The sequence below is a fragment of the Trachypithecus francoisi genome, unplaced genomic scaffold, assembly GCF_009764315.1.
Source record: "Trachypithecus francoisi isolate TF-2019V2 unplaced genomic scaffold, Tfra_2.0 Lachesis_group1, whole genome shotgun sequence".
Taxonomy (NCBI): domain Eukaryota; kingdom Metazoa; phylum Chordata; class Mammalia; order Primates; family Cercopithecidae; genus Trachypithecus; species Trachypithecus francoisi.
Window position 1 is genome coordinate 156,944,748 of NW_022681454.1, and position 18,133 is coordinate 156,962,880.

The 18,133-nt window shown below is 38.0% G+C and overlaps 1 protein-coding gene across 4 annotated transcripts in view; it reads right to left on the reverse strand.

Moving 5' to 3' along the window:
• Positions 1–18,133, reverse strand: part of NPY1R (neuropeptide Y receptor Y1) — a 21,046-nt gene continuing 2,913 nt past the window's right edge. The window contains exons 1-4 of one of the 4 annotated variants that reach the window (XM_033215588.1): positions 8,485–9,212; positions 2,692–2,732; positions 1,883–2,557; positions 1–1,783 (exon numbers count right to left, since the gene is read on the reverse strand). In XM_033215588.1, coding sequence (XP_033071479.1) covers positions 1,331–1,783; positions 1,883–2,467 — 1,038 coding nt within the window. In that variant the 5' untranslated portion in view covers positions 2,468–2,557; positions 2,692–2,732; positions 8,485–9,212 and the 3' untranslated portion in view covers positions 1–1,330. Of the gene's footprint in view, positions 1,784–1,882; positions 2,733–8,484; positions 9,213–18,133 lie in introns of those variants that run through there. The other 3 variants (XM_033215589.1, XM_033215586.1, XM_033215587.1) reach the window with 3 other exon arrangements.

Genomic DNA, 18,133 nt, shown 5'->3' on the forward strand with positions numbered 1-18,133 from the left:
CTCAGAAAAAGCAAAAACAATATTGATTTTAATAAAATGTCCGCCTTTTAAAATCAAACACATTTAATACTTTATCTGTATAATACATTGAAGTATGTCTTGTTCTTTAAAATATAGTTTCTCCAAATGATTCTGAGGCTCAGTCATAATTACAAGATACATGAAATTAGGCACATTAACATAACACAACTATTCAGTAATCTTTACAGTGCATTATTTATAAGACACTACAAGTCACACAGTTTATACATGTTAAAATGGGCTATATGAAGTATTCTCAGTTTTTGTGTATTTTTTCCCTGCTAGGTGAAGTGAATATTCTTTTAACATTGTACTTGGTGTTACCTCCTTTGAAAGATGGACATTGAAAGTTAAAAATCAGTCACTATATAGGCACTGCTGTAAGGATAACACCTTTTGTGTTTCTATATATTGTAAGTGGAAATGCCTTTTGAGTACATATTTATGCCAGAAAGCTTGACAAACACTGAACAGTCTGTAAAAGAAAAAAGGAAAATCTCTTGACCATCAATTCAAATGAATATAATTTAACTACTTGCAGTAATACTAATTTACTTTATTAAATTAATTACTCTGAAATGCTCTTGTTGTCAGGTGCCAAAATAGTTTTGAAGTTAGGGAGCTGCTTTCTCTCTTCATTCCTGTGGGTGCCCCAATTCCCTGTAATATTTGCAGCCGAGAAGTATATATTTTTATTCATTTTTAAATTTTCATTTAAGTGACAATCAATTGGGAGCAAATTAAATCCTCCCTTAAGGTGAAAAAAAAAAAAAAACACACCAAAAAACAGAAACCTCAAACCACTTCTGAATGACTTCAGACCCTCCTTTGGCTCCTGAATGCTGCTTTTCCATACTGTTACTGCTGTAACACATTAAAATGATGCCCATCTTAAAATAAGGATGGCCCAATCTATTGACAGTCTAATCTAATCTAATCAAGATGACCCAATCTAATGACAGTATTGGATGGCAAGTACTTCTGAAGTCGGTTAATAGTAATACTTTAAAGAAATTTCATTCCAATAAGTACAATATAAAAGTCTTTATAATATATGCATAAATTCACAAAAAGCACTTCAAAGATGTCTAGTCGAAACTATTTCCAGAAGACCCCAAAGCCCACACCTTTTGTTCCAAATGTAATTATGACAACTACAACAAAAGCAGTAAAAAGCAAGACAAGAAAATCTTAGTCATTTTCAAATGATTTCAACCCCGTTCCTTGGGAGAACAGGTAGTCAAAGTATGTTGCAGGTTGTGCTTGTTTTTAAACAGACATCATCAGGGACCATAGGCTACAAGTAGTTTCAGATTTTTTCATTATCATCATTGTTGATTTTTTTAAACGCGACTGGGCTTGCTTGCTTCAAAGAAGTCTTGGAAACATCCGTGTGCATGGTGGACATGGCTATTGTTTCATAATCATCATCCCGAGACCGGAAATCACAAAAGTTAAAGAAGAACTGCAAGTCTCTCTGGAAGTTTTTGTTCAGGAATCCATAAAATATGGGGTTGACACAAGTGGATATCATTGCTGTGAGGTGGCAGAGCAGGAATAACAGATTGTGGTTGCAGGTAGCAATGATCTGATGATTCCAATCAAACACAGTGTTAAAGATGGTAAGAGGTAGCCAGCAGACTGCAAATGCTACCACAATGGACAGCAGCATGATATTGATTCTTTTGGTTTCACTGGACCTGTACTTATTGTCTCTCATCTTGTCCATCATGTTGTTTCTCCTTTTTAAGCGTATATATATCTATGGAAGAAAAACAAATTTAAATAGAAACACTCATTTGATGAAGAATTCCGTGTAAAGAAGGTAAAAAATGAAAATGATAGAAAAAAATTTTCTTACCTTGAAGTAGCAAATAAATATAAAACAAAGTGGACCAAAATACTGCAGCACCAAGAGGAGAGTGGTATAAGACAACCTATGAGAGTCCGATGGAAATTGATCAAAGCACACGTATTTGTCTTTGTACGCATCAAGTGTTACATTTTGGAACGGCTCATCAGTCATTACTTGGTAGATCAGGAAAGGCAGAGAAGACGCCACAGCAAGGACCCAAATCACAGCAATACCTACATAAGCATGTCTATTATTTGGTCTCCACCCTCGAGGGTTGATTATCAGCTGATGTCGTTCCACAGCAATGAGAACCAGAGAGAAAATGGACACAGTGATTGAAACACATTGCACAAAAGGATTCAACTTACACATTGCCTCACCAAAGACCCAGTGGTCCATTAATGTGTAGACAAATGTAAAGGGGAGACACATGATGGCGACAAGCAAGTCTGAGAAGGAAAGGTTCACAATCAGGATGTTGGTAACATTTCTCATCTCCTTTTGTTTCAGGATGATTATGATCAAGGCCAGGTTTCCAGAGACGCCAAGAATGATCACAGCTCCATAAGCAAGAGCTAAGGTAAATATCATGGCCAAGGGCAGATGACAATCATCATTTTCAAAAGCCAAAAGCTGGGCATTCTTCTCTGAGAAATTAGAGTAGACTGAATGGTTTTCAACCTGGGAAAACAATGTTGAATTCATTTTGATTGGTTTGGTTGTTATGGATTATTTTAGACAAATGGACAGTATGTTTCTTCAAAGCGGGTCAACTGTTCAGCTTATTCTTATTCCCCATATTGGAATCCATTTACCAAAATTATTCTGAATTCTTCATTCCCTTGAACTGAACAATCTGTAAAGAGAAAATGACCAATTGCATTACTAATTTTATTGAGGGCAGTCAAAATGAATTCTGACTCACAGAACTCTTTAAAGTGAAAACACTGAAATAAACAAAATGTAATCTTGTAAACATCTTTCTAAAACAGCAGAAATAGTGAAAACACACTGAATAAAGAAAAAATAAAATTTTTAATTGGACTTGCTTACAGAACAAGTCTTAGTAAAACATAGTGGTCTATAAGTCAGTGAGGAATATATAAATCTTATGCCCCAAGTCTTACATAAACAGTAACAACAGCACATTCCTAAACATTGTAAGAATATGAATGTATAAAAACCACTTAATGCACAGATTAAAACATAAGAAAAATAAACAAAGCAAAACAAAATCAATTACCTAATTCTTCCATATGCAATAGAAATGGAAGAATTAGTGTCAAGGTCAAGTTGTAGCAATAGCTCCACCACACATACACTGGACTGCTTTTTAGGGTAGATGCTATTCAGCACAAGCATATTCAACAAAAGATGATCAATACAGGGAAACATCAAAAAACTTTGCCATGAATGACTATTGAGAGACTACACAATGTTTAATCTGGAAAATACTTAGTAGGAATGGTACAGATGTCTTCTCGTATTTTAATGGGTACCATTTAGAACACAGCATTGAGCTTAGAATGTTACATCTAATTATATGTACAAGTTAAAAGTAGGGCCAAGAGGTGTACATTATTTCTTTAAATCACATCATTATGAGGAACAAAAGTTTCATAAAATGGAATTACATGCCTGCAAATCTAGCAAGTGTTCCATATACAAAAGTTTATAACCACCATATGAAAGACCATTTCAGACAGTTCCTGTACTGTGTAGGAGATTCTAACCTTAAGACTTTGTTATTTTATTAATATGTTAGAAGCTTTCAAGGATTTCTAAGGCATTATTTATGTAAGTATCTTTCCTACCCACCAGACTATATGTGTGTTCAATGCAAAGATCTAGATTTTAGTTGTAATTTTGATTTTTCACAGTATTTTGTGATATATTTTTCTCTTATTAACACAAATCACAGACTTGTAGAGTTTTAAAAAGTTTGAAATTATTTTAAAAACTCCTTTTCAAAAATAAGTCTGATGTTCCCTAGATTACTAAGTAAATATGTGAGACAGGGTTTCTTATGCTAATTAACAGGCCATCGTGCTTGTATTAAGAAACTGAATTTCATTCTTTTCTTTCTTAAATAAGACCAATAAAGAAAATCGTGCAGAGTTACTTCCATTGAAAGAAAGATAATAAACTTAATGAACCAGAAATGCATTTGCCTTTTACTTAATGCCTCTAATGAACCTTTCCTTTAATTTTTTTGCTTTCTAGAACATGGTTTTTTCTTTTTTTTAAATATTATGAAACCATGATTTGGCTTTATAAAACTTAAGAAGAATAAAGTAAGGGTTGCTATAATGAAGTCAGAATGAAAATATTAAAGAATGGTAATGGAATGATTTCAGGTATGAATGTTATTAGAAACGTGGCTCTCTCTTCCTCTATGCATCAACCTGTAATGACTCCCTAATACTTATGTGATAACCACACTTTTTCTCTCAAGAATTCCAAAGGCAGAGAGAATGATCAGTGATTGTTAGAGTTTGAAAACAATCTCAAAGGAGCAGTAATAACTTGAAATTATTTGGAAATCTCTTATTTTAAAAATTCAAGAAAATTTAGCATTATATTTCCTATTTAAGTTACTAAAGAAATATTAAACATGACTTATCAATTAATTATAAGTTTCCCTTCATTATTTAAAGTAAAACTAGCAGAGCAGGGAAAAGCTTTTTATTCTTGTCACCAAGTACCAATAGGTGAATGAGGACCCTGGTTTGAGACACACGAGAGAGAGAATACTAACTACATTCCCCAGCCTGACACATTAAGACCTCTGCATTATACCTCTTTTCCACACTTTACTCTAATAATCCCAATGTGAATGTGAATACATAGTTCTAGGCAGGCGAGTCTGTTCACAGTCTACCAAATATAGCTCTGCATCTCCACCTCTGCCATTCTTATTGCTGGGTGTTCTCTCTCTCCCACCATCAATCCAAACTCTGCCCATCTTTCAAAGCACCATTTAGTTCCTAGAATCCTTAATTGGCTCCTCTCATTTTTAATATAACATCTTTGAGGTAGGCATTGTGCATACTTCATAGTAACTTGCAAGTATAAGATTTAAAATAAAACTGTGTTGACTGATATAACTGATGCATGGTTGGAATAGTAGGTTCTTGGGTAAATTAATCCTAACATCAATAGCTCAATTCCATCATAGTCCTTGAACATGCAAAATGTATGCTAATCACAACAGCCGTGCTCCTAGGTCATGTATATAGGGGAAAATGTTACCCTTTATGTAAAAAAATTATTTCTGAAAGAAAATTTATTCATTCAACAAATATTAATTAAACATTTATTTCATGTTAGGCATGGTTTTACTGGAGAGAATGTGACCTTTTCACTGAGTTTCTAGTCTTGTGGGCAGAGAAAGACAAGAAGAAAATTAGTAAAAATATAGCATGCTAGATGATAATAAGTATTATGAAGTAAAACAAAGCAAGAAAGAGGGACTGGGGCCAGGTAAGGTGGCTCATGCCTGTAATCCCAGCATTTCAGGAGGCCGAGGCAGATCACCTAAAGTCAAGAGTTTGAGATCAGCCTGGCCAACATGGTGAAACCTCGTCTCTACTAAAAATACAAAAATTAGCCAGGCGGGGTGGAGCACACCTGTAGTAGCAGCTACTCCGGAGGCTGTGGCAGAAGAATTGCTTGAACCTGGGAGGCAGAGGTTGCACTGAGCCAAGATCAGGGCACCGCACTCCAGCCTGGGTGACAGAGCAAGACTCCATCTCAAAAAAATAAGAGAAACTGGGATTTGAGGGAGCTGCAATTTATTACTTGACTGTAAAAGATGGCCTCTGACTGTCTGAGAAGAAGGCATGTAAGTTAAGACCTGAGAGGAGTGGTGAGTAGGGAAGCCCCACAAGTATCTCAGGGATTGCATCCCATATGGAAAGAACAAACATCCCTAAGGCCTGTGTGTAACTGGTGTGCTAAGTAGCAATGAGAAGTGGGATAAATAAGGGAGGGACCCTTAGGAAATTAACTGGGAAGGCTAAAGAGGGGGGTACAGACTGTAGGGCTTTTTTTTTTTAATGATCTTTGCCTATAATCCTGGGAGAGCTGGGGAGCGTCTGGTGAGTATTTGGCAAAGGTGTGAAGTTATATGACTTTGGATTTAAAATTACTATTCTAACCGCTGTTTTCAACACATTTAAGGAAAGAGAAGAAAAGGGGAGATTCATTAGAAAGCTAGTGCAATAATTTGGCAAGAAATAATAGAGACAGAGACCAAGATGTATACCATGGAGAGAAAGAAACAGAAATATTCTACCCACTGACCGATTTGGGCAAAAATGAATATATATAAGAATTCACACAGACATTAAATTATTGCAAAGTACAGGCTACAAACATAGCTTTCTTACAGATGAGTTCAGGTAAATGTACTGAAGCTCTAGTCTGACACCTTTGAAATAGTATTTAATAGGCATGCCCAATGAGGAAGCATTTTTCTTACTAAGTAGAAGTTTAGCTATAGAGAAAATGAAAACTTTGTTTTTTTTAAAGGTGTTTTGAAGTCTGTTTTACTAGTTGTACATTTGGTAGTTATTCCAGTGTGTAAACCAATTCTGCATTGGATAAAATGTGTATTTTCAGTGTACCTTAGTATAATTTCAAGAAAGAATAACTGTCAGAAAATAACAATACTAAGAGATAATTTACATACCTTATCTTTGCAAAAGAAAATAATTTGATATTTACTATTCTAATATAATAAGCTAGGCAGCTACAGAAACTGCAAAAATTAAAGACTGGTAAGTCCCAGTGTAGCTGCCATGTGCATATAGAGGCAAAACAGAGACATTATATACATCGCCAATTGGCAAATTAGCCTCCTGCAGAGGGAAATTTCCTCTTCTTTCTTTCCAAGTAGAATGCTGGCCTTTCATTGCTTGCTCTTCGCAGTGCTGTTACTACTTGAAAATACAGCTCCCTGATCATAACCTGCTGCAGATAAATTTTTTCAAATACTCAGGATTAGCTGTTCACCTCACTTGTGTTGGAAAAGAAATGTCAGCCTTGTTACATACAGCCTCCCAAAGTTACTGCCAGCTTATCTAAATGAGTTACATAATTCTCTGCTCCTTCCTTGCTGGGGAGGGCTTGTTCAACAGACTGCTGCCTTAAGACAATAAAGACTAATAAAGTAGTAGTCACCCAAGAGCACTCAGTTTTTAGTCCTGGGTGGGGAACCGGGTCGGGTTAGCTTTCCGCTGCCTCGCTTGCTTCGCCAGAGAGCCTGCCCAGGGTAGAGGACTAACAGCTACTGCTTTTCTGTTGCAGACCTGACAGACAAGCTCCACATATACCCTGTCTGTGTGTGCCATCCCGCCAGTCGATGCCCTCTTATAGGATGGGGAGTGTGGGAAGCAATGCGTGCTCTAATGTGTGTGTGTGTATACATGGAAACACTCTCCTCTGCTCTTCTCCTGTAGGTTTTTCCTGTGCTCCAGAAGTTATCAAACAACGAAGTGGCAAATGGGACATGTTCAGTCAAAATTCCTGTTGGCACGCTTACCCACCCACCTTTTTCATATTGTGTAACTAGGTGAATCGCCCGAAATTTACTCCATTCCTGACTCCCTACTACTCTCTCTCTCTCTCTCTCTCTCTCTCTCTCTCTCTCTCTCTCATCAGAAAACCTTTCTACTAGTGATAAGAGACTGGCAAAAGAGAAAAGATACAAACAACCAAAAACAAGCAGATACCAAACCCTACTCAATTCTGTCTTTGGCCCAATATCAGACCTTAAAACATTCGCATCTCTCCAGTCTACCTGGGAACCAAGGCACACCCTATCAAGTCACCTCCACCTCCTGTGCATTCCCAATCTCCTAACCCAGCCGTGTTCCATCATTACTTTTCTAAAAGAAAGAGCTAAAGAGTTTCCTGATTAGAACTCCGATGATTAAAATCTTCGAGTGTCCACCCGGACGCAGCGCCACACTCGAAGCGCCCAGTACTGGGGAGTGCGGCTCCACTGCAGCCCAGACGCGCGGAATCCGCAAGTGAGGGTGGGCTTGCGCTCTGGAGTCCGCGCCGAGGGCTACTCCCACCTCCGCCCGCTCCCAGCCCGACGCCTGCCGCAGGACCCGGGCGACGGCGGGCGACGTCCCAAGCCCACCCTTCTCCGGCTCATCCCAGCCAGTTACTCCGCGAAAACTCCGGTGCCGCTAGAGCCAGCACCTCCAGTCAGTCCAAGACACATACGGAAGATAAGCGGGTGCGGGATAGACGAACTCGGGCACCTTCCCAGTGCCTCGACCTTTTAAAGAGAACCTGGGTAGAGGAAAACTTGGATCCCCATCCAGGAATTCCCCGGGAGCAGGTGGTGGGAAAGCCCGAACTCCGCGTAGGGGACCCTCTCCTTTCACCCGCGTCGGCCCCATACCCTTCAGCAGGAGCCCGCGAACGGTCCGGTGATTTGGAGCAGCCTGCGACCTGCTTGCACTGGAGACCACACCTCGGTCCCCCAGAGCCAGTTTCGGACACTGGCGTCGTTTTTCTTCCCCGCTCATCCTTCACCTAGTCAATGAGAGATTTCGCAAAAGTCCATGGAAAGGCATAAACTCGCAACTTACCCTCTTTGGAATTTGTCTTGTTCGCTCCTGCTTATTGAGGAAGGAAGGGTGGGAATGGAAGGGAGCTGAGAGGGGAAGATCCGCTGGTACCTCTCCTGCTCAGATCCTAAAGATTGATGAAGCTAGGAAGAGACGCCCCCTTAAAGCCGAACTCCACCTCATCCCGGGTCACGTGACGGCGTCCCGCGAGTAGCGCCTTACTCCCCCCGCCCCACAAACACCTCACAAAGGTGCACACCTCGGGGAAGCGTTGCCTAGGAATTTTGGAAAGAAAAGCAATCCAACAGAAGCCACACATTATTCGACACAGACGCCCGGCGCAGGGGAAAGGAAGCCCTAATCCCCACAGTCCTTGACTCCGGGGAAGGCAGGGCAGTTTCCCAAGGCTTGAAAAAGTCGGTGCCACTACGGTTCTCTTTGTTTGCAGGTCAGTGCCATCTTGTGGCCGAAGTCGTACCCGGTTGGAGAGCTCGAGCGTCAGCCCAAACCAGGAATCAAAAGGCTCGCTGGGAAACATGAAATTCGCCACAATAATGGCACTAATATTTTCTTTTGTGACGCTCAAATAACTCTCACGCCAGTGCGGAGAATTTGTTTTCCTCAGTTTATAAGTGAATAAAGAGAAGAGCTTTAAAAAGTCAAGGCAGACAATGGGCCCTCCTTTCTCTGGCCCACTGAGAAAATGCATTAAGTCAGATTTGTTCCCAGCGCTTAGTAGCTTTTTAGTTTTTTTAGGGGAGAACCATGAACTGAATATTTCCCTGGTGGTCGAAAAGAGTCAATGCAATTTTCTCGATGATTAGTACTACAGTACTGAACATTATGTAGAAAGAAATAGAATGTACACCGAGTACGTTGAAGGCGGCCAACTCCATCATGGTGCCTGATGTTCAGGCCAGTTACTGACACACTGATCTGAGATGTTTTACCTGATTCTATTCTAGTTAAAAAAGTCAACGTTACAAAACACGCACACACACACACACACACACACACATATTATGTAGACGATGGACTGATGCAAATGAGTAGAACTTCTTCCAAATAAAAGTGTTAAAAATAAGAAGTCTTTCCAATAAAGATAGAGGGCACTGCCCAGAGAATTTATAAAGTTTTCATTACAAAGCAATTCTAATGGCAGTCTTTCTTCTAATTAAAATCAAAATAAAATTCCAAGACAAATGGACTCACCTGAACTTTATACTGTTAAAAATTTTTTCTTTTTCTGATTGCTACGCTGAATAAACATATTTAAGGTTCAGTATAAACTCATCTATATAGATAGTGATGAACACAATCTCTGGATGTTTTTCCAAGAAAACTTTCTAAAATATGTGTCACTAGACATATTTTTACATAGTTGGAAAGGGATTGTAATCAAGAATTAAAATATCATGATTATGTAATGACTACTATTAGTGTATAAAACAGATATAAGCATACATATAAAAATCTCGGTTAAGCAGAGTAAAATGACAACAGATAACATTTATACACACACACACTTTTTTTTTTAAACCAAGGATGAAAACATAAGGCCCAGTTTAGGAATTTCAGCTCTTTCAGGGAACAATAACTAATATTCATTCAGGTTTCTATGCATCCTCTATCTACTCTATTGCCTGAAGTCACATTCTGTTCTTAGAAGGAAGTTTTCTCCATGGTTTTAATCATCAAAGCGGCTATCTTTAGCCTGCTGTAAGAATTACAAATGACGTAATTTAATTCTCTACTAAGAATATATTTTTATGTAGAAACTTTTATTATGTCAGCAAATATTTTGGACTTGAGAATATAATTTGGACTCAGGTGCTATGCTTTCTCTATTTTCCAAGAATACTAATGAAGGCATGTCTGTAAGAGGTCTAAACTATTATGGCCATTGTATTTTATCATTTTATTAACTCAATTTTTTTTGTTGTTGTTGTTGAGACGGAGTCTCACTCTGTCGCCCAGGCTGGAGTGCAGTGGCCAGATCTCAGCTCACTGCAAGCTCCGCCTCCCGGGTTCATGCCATTCTCCTGCCTCAGCCTCCCGAGTAGCTGGGACTACAGGCGCCCGCCACCTCGCCCGGCTAGTTTTTTTTTTTTTTTTAGTAGAGACGGGGTTTCGCCGTGTTAGCCAGGATGGTCTCGATCTCCTGACCTTGTGATCCGCCCGTCTCGGCCTCCCAAAGTGCTGGGATTACAGGCTTGAGCCACCGTGCCCGGCCTAATTTTTATGAAGTGTTCTCCCTAAGGAAAATCTGTGAAATTGCATTCTTGAGTTATTAATATCAAATACCAATCTTTGAAAGATCACTGATCTCAAAGACTCTTTTCTATGACAACTTTATGGTACAAAGAGAAGTTGTGAAATGCTCAACAGCGGCCGGAGGCGGTGGCTCATGCCTGTAATCCCAGCACTTTAGGAGGCAGAGGCAGGCAGATCATGAGGTCAGGAGTTCGAGACCAGCCTGGCCAACAAAGTGAAATCCCGTCTCTATTAAAAATACAAAAATTAGCTGGGTGTGGTGGTGCGCATCTGTTATCCCAGCTACTTAGGAGGCTGAGGCAGGAGAATTGCTTGAACCCGAGAGGCAGAAGTTGCAATGAGCTGAGATCATGCCACTGCACTCCAGCCCAGGCAACAGAGCAAGACTCTGTTTTGGAAAAAAAAAAAAAAAAAAAAAAGAAATGCTCAACGGCAAAATTGTATAATTCTTTAGGGATATCATGTACTAGGATTCTTTCCAATATGAAAAATAGAGAAATTAGGCATACTCCAAAGGCCAAATGCAACATAAAATTCTCCAATAATGTGGTCTTATAGAAGATTTAAAATACGCAAAGTAGTTTGAATTTCTTAGAAAATATTTTTTAAAGAGTTTCCTCATTCCAATTTTAAGATCATTTATTTTTCTACTCTTAAGTGAATAATCAGCTGCATACTTTCCTATCTGGGATTCAAATTAGATAAAACTTCATCTTTGCTAGGGAGAAGTTTTTCTTCAATCCTGTATATTTCTTTCTGTAGTTTCATAGCAACCTGACCTATAAACCAAGGGGAATGATATTAATGACCTATTCTCATGTTCTCTTGGACAACAGTCTGGCTCTGTCCTATAAACTGAGGGATAGGATCTACTCATTAAATTTCTGTAAATCTGAGTTTTATATTCGAAACAGTGGAACAATATTATGGCCTGGCTCAGCCTTTAAATTCCATGATTCAGTAACTGTTTAAATAAAAGTGTGACAATATGCTTGCTACTGGAATTGAAACACACTAATTACTTTATTTGTCTTCTGAGGAATTTCTGCTACAAGGGTTAAAGTTTCTGAAATGCTATCAGGCCTTGATACAGGTAAATTATCATGAATTGTCACTCAGAAGAAGCTTAATAGGCATAAATACTACACGTGAAAACTAAAATGTAGATGACATTGATAAGGGGGAAATTCCATAGGGGTAGAACTATGACGAAGCATGTCAGTGAATCAGTTCATGTTCTATGAATTGATTGTATGTCTGGATTTTCCTTCTTTCTGTGACTTACCTGCTGCATTTCTTTGGATCTTTGATGCCCAAGAATGTAAGGAGCAATTTTATTGTACGGACCACCAAGAAAAAAAATGTTTTCACTAAAGCAATGGCATACTATCAATAGCAAATGAATATTAAAATATTAAAATGCTTTTTAAGCCCACATCTTAAAGCCAGTGAAATACAGTTGGTAAAGAGTTTTGACTTAATCAGCACAATCAAATAGTCAGTACAATCATTTTATTCATCTGACTTTTGGAGAGCATAAACTAGCAGAAAAAAAAAAGACGATTAATTTAGTTAAAAATGTTAGTATATAAGTGCACAGACAATTCAATGATCTCCTTTGTGCAGAAAACACGCAATACTCTTTGTGGATTTTCTCTTGATCTTGATTTGAAATGCGAATGCCTTTCAGTAAAGTTCTCATTTTGTTACCTGGGCTGCATATTTCGGGGCATTTTTAAAAACTGTCACAACGAGGCTCTAGACAAGTAGGATCTTAAAATTTAGTAAATAGTCAAATCTTTTTCTGCATGCCTCATATGGTATGATACCCTTTAGACAGTCAAAGAAAATGTAATGTTATATTACAAAACCATAACATTATGTTTTTACTATATGAGATAATGCAAGGAGCTTTGCCACTGTTACTATTATTGTTTTTAATAATTATTATTACTATTCTTTTCATATCTTCTTTTGAAGAGACAAAATAAAAATAGCTGGTAAAAAGAATAAGTATGAATGCCACCACCACAGCTCTCATCTTCTGTGACAAACATCTCTAACTGTTCCTCTTGCCCCTGACTCCTACTCCCCAAAATCTCAAGCTTGGTATTAGGCTTTCTCAGAGCACAACACTTCAGATGGCCAATATCAATAGATCAGACTTGGCCTATGAAGAAAAGCTATGAAGGTATAATTTTTTCTAAAGAAAGGAGAAAGTTAGGCTGGGTGCGGTGGCTCACGCCTGTAATCCCAGCACTTTGGGAGGACAAGGCGGGCAGATCACCTGAGATCAGGAGTTTGAGACCAACCTGGCCAACATGGTGAAACCCCATCTCTACTAAAAATATAAAAATTAGCCAGGCGTGGTGGCAGGCACCTGTAATTCCAGCTACTTGGGAGGCTGAGGCAGGAGAATCACTTGAACCCAGGAGGCAAAGGCTGCAGTGAGCTGAGATTGTGCCACTGCATTCCAGCTTGGGTGACAGAGTGATACTCCATCTCTAAATAAATAAATAAATAAGGGAAAGTGTTTGTTTGTTTCTTGGTACACCTACATAATAGCACAAGCAAGTACATGCAAAAGTGGTATGAAATGTTCTGAAGCATCATTTTGCTAAGGTAAGTATCCTTCTTTCATTCCTTTGTTTAAGGTCTAGCTGTTGCTTCCTTTCCCCAGATACAAATACATCTAGGAAGAGTACACATATCTAAGGATGGTCAGTGGTATAATATGACCCATCTGATCTTATGAGATTGTTTAGCTGCCCCTCTCCACTAGCATAGCATGTAGGTTAAAACTCAACTGTGCAGATTGTTGCAACTGCAAATTCAAAACCCTCATTAAGCCTTAAATATTACCCAGAAATGTGTTGGCTGAGGTGATTATCAATCTCTCTTCTCTTAGAAGCTATTTTAAATTCCAACCCTCTCCCAGCCACCTACCTCATACCTTCAGTCTCAATGGATTCCTTCTTTTTGGGATAATTAAAGGCCATAGGGTATTTACCCCCTAACTTTCAAGTCCCTCCTTTTGGCAATAGATTCTCCAACCCAGCTGTTTCAACCCCAGACTTTGAGTCAACCTATCCCGCTGAGAGTTCTCAGTTGAGACCCCAAGCACCATGTGACAGAAAAGCTATCTCACTGTGCCCTTCTGATCTGCTGTCCCACCACGCAGTCCATGAACATAAAATCCATGAGTTGTGTTCCATTAAGTTTGAGGAAGGTTTGTTAAACAGCAATAAAATAACTATAATACCTGTTTGGTCAACAATTCACTTTTCTTAGCTTAGGACTAAAAGAAAGACCAAAACAAAATCGCTCATTTCTTTCTCATAGTAACTCCCTTACTGGAGTCACATCTTCCCTAGCTGCTTCTCTTTCTTGGCAAGCTTCTTTGAGGATAAGGTACATATACTGTCATCTCATTTTTTCCTCAAATATGACCCACCTGAAACTGCTTCTGCCCAGGACACTAATGATCAAAGCCAGTGAACATGATTCAGACTTTCTGGTATTTATTCTTCATGTAGCAATGGACTCAACTGAGCATCCACTGTTTCTGGAATCTTTTTTTCTTTCGACTTCATCAACTCCACACTTCAGGCTTTTCTTCATTGGCTGTTGCTCAGTCATCTCTCTCAAGATCTACTATTTCCATCTACTTCTTAGGCGTTTTTCTCCCTAGGATCCTGTTATGCAGATGGGCCAGAGATGGCCCGTGGGTGATAGCCGAACATGGTCCGCATACTGTTTGATTCTTCACAGCAGGCTAAGGCCCTTAGCCCAAAGCCTGCCAGTACCACTTCAAAATCTCACACATCTAATGGTTCTAAATATAGTCAAAAATAATTAATTTTAGCCCATTTAGAGCCTACCTTCTTAAATGCCCCCATGAAACTCCACCCAACATCTGCTAACGATAGATAAGACAAACCTTGTGAAGGACACCAAACCACAACTCCCTTCAGAGGTCTCTGACTCAGAGACTCCCCACCTTGTGGCTGAGTGACATCACCCAGACATGTAAGTCTCCTCTCTACTTTCCCCTTCTGCCCCTTCTAGGTGGTGGCCCCATATCATTGTCTCTAGAATTTCTCTTGCTAGGAGGGACTACTCCTGTCATGCAACCTCCTGCAAGTGCCACCCAAATAAACTTGTGCTTTCAGCGGTCCTGTTTCTTCCTTGACCAACCCCCAAATTACCAGAATTCACCAGAGATCCCAATCTGAATCTACTCCTTTTTTCATTCTTACCACACAGATACACCCTCTGCCATCAATTACATGCTGGTATGTACATAACCCTCAATCTTTACCAAAAGTACAGATCCCTCTCAGGTTTCCTTGGACGGTATGCTTCTCTTGTGCTTCTCTGCTCATGGATCTGATCAGCAGCGCCATTCTTCTCCCTCAAGCCAGAACCTAAGAATCGTCCCACGTATGTATTCCCCTCTCTCTCACTCTCACTCACAAATCCAACTGGTCTCAGATTGCCGTTGATTTTATCTCCTAAATATCTCTCATGTGTGTTCTTTCACCTCTATCAAGCTCTACTTATTTCTCTGCTAAATGGTCTAAATCCATCAGCTTCTTTCACAGCCCTCCAGTCATATCAGCTTCCCAGCTTAAATCTTTTAGCTGCTTTCCATCCAGATGTCTCAAGTGAAGGACCAAAGACATCCTTTTTAATCAACATTTTCAGTATCATCCTCCACCCTATACACTGCAGTCATAGGAAACCATTTGCATGATTCTGAATGCCACACACTCTCTCACCTTCATGCTATTACAACATTTCTCGCTTCTCCATCCCCTCCATCTGCCTGTTTAACTCTTACCAACCCTTCACACTTCAGTTCAAGTGTCTTCTCAGCTATAAAACCCTCTGTTACAGCCCCAGTTTATTTTTGAGAATGAATTACCTAGGAATATAAATAAGAAATCAACCTAGAGTTTATTTCAATTGCAGAATTTATCACATTATATTGCCATTAATTATGTAGTTGTACATATCTACAACTATACTCTGATCTCTTACTGACAGTGATTGTTCTTTTTTTTTTTTTTTTTCATCTCTTAAACTTAGGAGCCTGGAAGGGTATCTAACACATCATAGGATACTGAAGAAGTTTTGTAGAAAGATTGAAAAACTAGGAATAGGGTAGGACTACAAAATTTTTGAATATTACAAATCAAGCCCATTTGTTCATCTCAAACATTAAAAAAGTGTCTTCAGCATTTGCAGCTATGATGGATGATTGCTACTTTATGCATATACATTTTATGCATAGTTTGCTTACTAATACACTCCTTCTGATGATCTGCCTCATATTTTTGGATATTCTTATGTGTTAGCTCTGCATCATCTATTAGGTATAAACTTGAATATGGACTCTACTTCCTTTGAAAATGCTTAGAATGTCTACTTGAGGAACGGTCTCATATTTTTTTCTACCTGTTCAATAACATATTTTAATAGCTGTATTACCTGTGAGAATGGTAAGACTAAGAATGTGGTAACATACATTTTGAAGAGCATATAATTCAACTTTTGATCCTGGGCTTATGCTTTGAACAGTCCTGTAAACATTCTTTTTAAAGACTAAAACAAACCAACATACCAAAAATAAATAAATAAACTTTTTCCCTTTCATTTCCACTTAAATATAGTAAAGCTATATTTAGACTTATAACTAGATTTAAAATATTAACTACAAAAAGTAGATAGGAAATGGAAACATTTTAAAAAATATTACAGGATACTTATCTTTTCTCAGAGGAGTTTTGAACTACAAAAAGAAATAATTGTATGGCCTATATAAGGATTTACATAATAAAATGTTATATTGTCAAAGGAATCCATGCTCTCTTCTTCTTGTATATCTATTTGTGCTGCAAAACTGAAAAACAATGTAATTAAAGAATGCAGTACTGATATGTAAGACAGCCATAACTTTTTGAAATGAATAAATAAAATATAGTTACTACTAGCTGCAGGGAAGAGAATGTGCCAATAATAATGGAAAACTTTAACATCAGTATTTTCTTTGTAAATTTTAAGGTAAAGGGAAAATAAACAATGTCTATGGCTATCAAATATTGCTGAAGATCTAAAAAGATGATTTTTCTACACATATGTTTGTAATGCATACCCATTAATGGCATACAGTCATAAGTAGTCAGGTCTCAGCGGGGACTCCAGATCTTTGATTCAAAATATTTCGTTTTACAGACAAAGAAAATGAAGACTGAAAAATCAAGTGCCTGTCTAAAGCCACACCACTAATTTGAGATTAAGCCTGGCTACAACTGAGGTTTCTAATAAGGGTCTATTATAAAAATATGTATGTGATATATGAACATATAAGATACATTTGTATCACATCTATGTGTGTATGTATTTTTAACATGGATATTTGCTAGTCAAAAGAATATTACATTCTTTCTGAAAATCAGTCACTGCTTTACGGTCAAATCATTAGAGCATCAAAAGGATAAATAAAGTGTTGCTTAAGGAGCACAGTATTTATCAGAAGTCAATAAAATGTTAATGATGCCCCTGTAGGACCTCAAAATTGTCATTAAGTTTTCTGGGAAATGGACTCAATGTACACAATACTTTGGGCAAAACTTTTTTTCAATAGCTTTTGTTCCCTGAAAATAATAATAATTAAAAATCATGTATTTTAAGTTCTAAATATTGATTTGTATGACAAATTATTACTATTTCAAAGAAATCAATGCAGCATAGAGCGTCATAAAATATTTTGATAACACATCTTTTAAGTATTAAGGATTTAAATTCACCATGATAGGAAAAGTGGATGAAGAAACATTTACTCTTAAGGAGTGCAATGAAATCCTCAGAGAAATCAATGCATGAAGTAAAATAATACTGTTTTCTCTAGTTTATTTACCCATACTTCTTCTATAACTAATATATCAAAATCAAATATCATTTGAGATTATACCAAAGCACTTTAGTCATTGCTTTCCACAAATGGTAGCTGGTATTAAAATGCAACAGTAGCTTTGACAAAAACCACAGTCATGTTCCTCAGCAAAATGTTACCCCAGGAATTGTTGGGCGACTGTTTTATTGTTCAATAATTTGTCTTAGGAGTCCCAAGTTATCTTTAACTTTTACCTTTCTTTCATAACTGATAATTAACTGTAATAACAGGGCAATAGCCAGTTAATTTTGTAACATGCACAAAATCCAACTTAATTTCCCAAATGAGCATTTTATAAATAGTGAATAGGAAAAATACATAAAATAGAGGTGAACATTACTATTTCTGTTCTGGTATTCCCCTCCGCTTAAATGTTACTCCATAAAATAAAAATAAAATTATTATGTTCTACAAAGAGTAACGATGATCAGTCTCGAA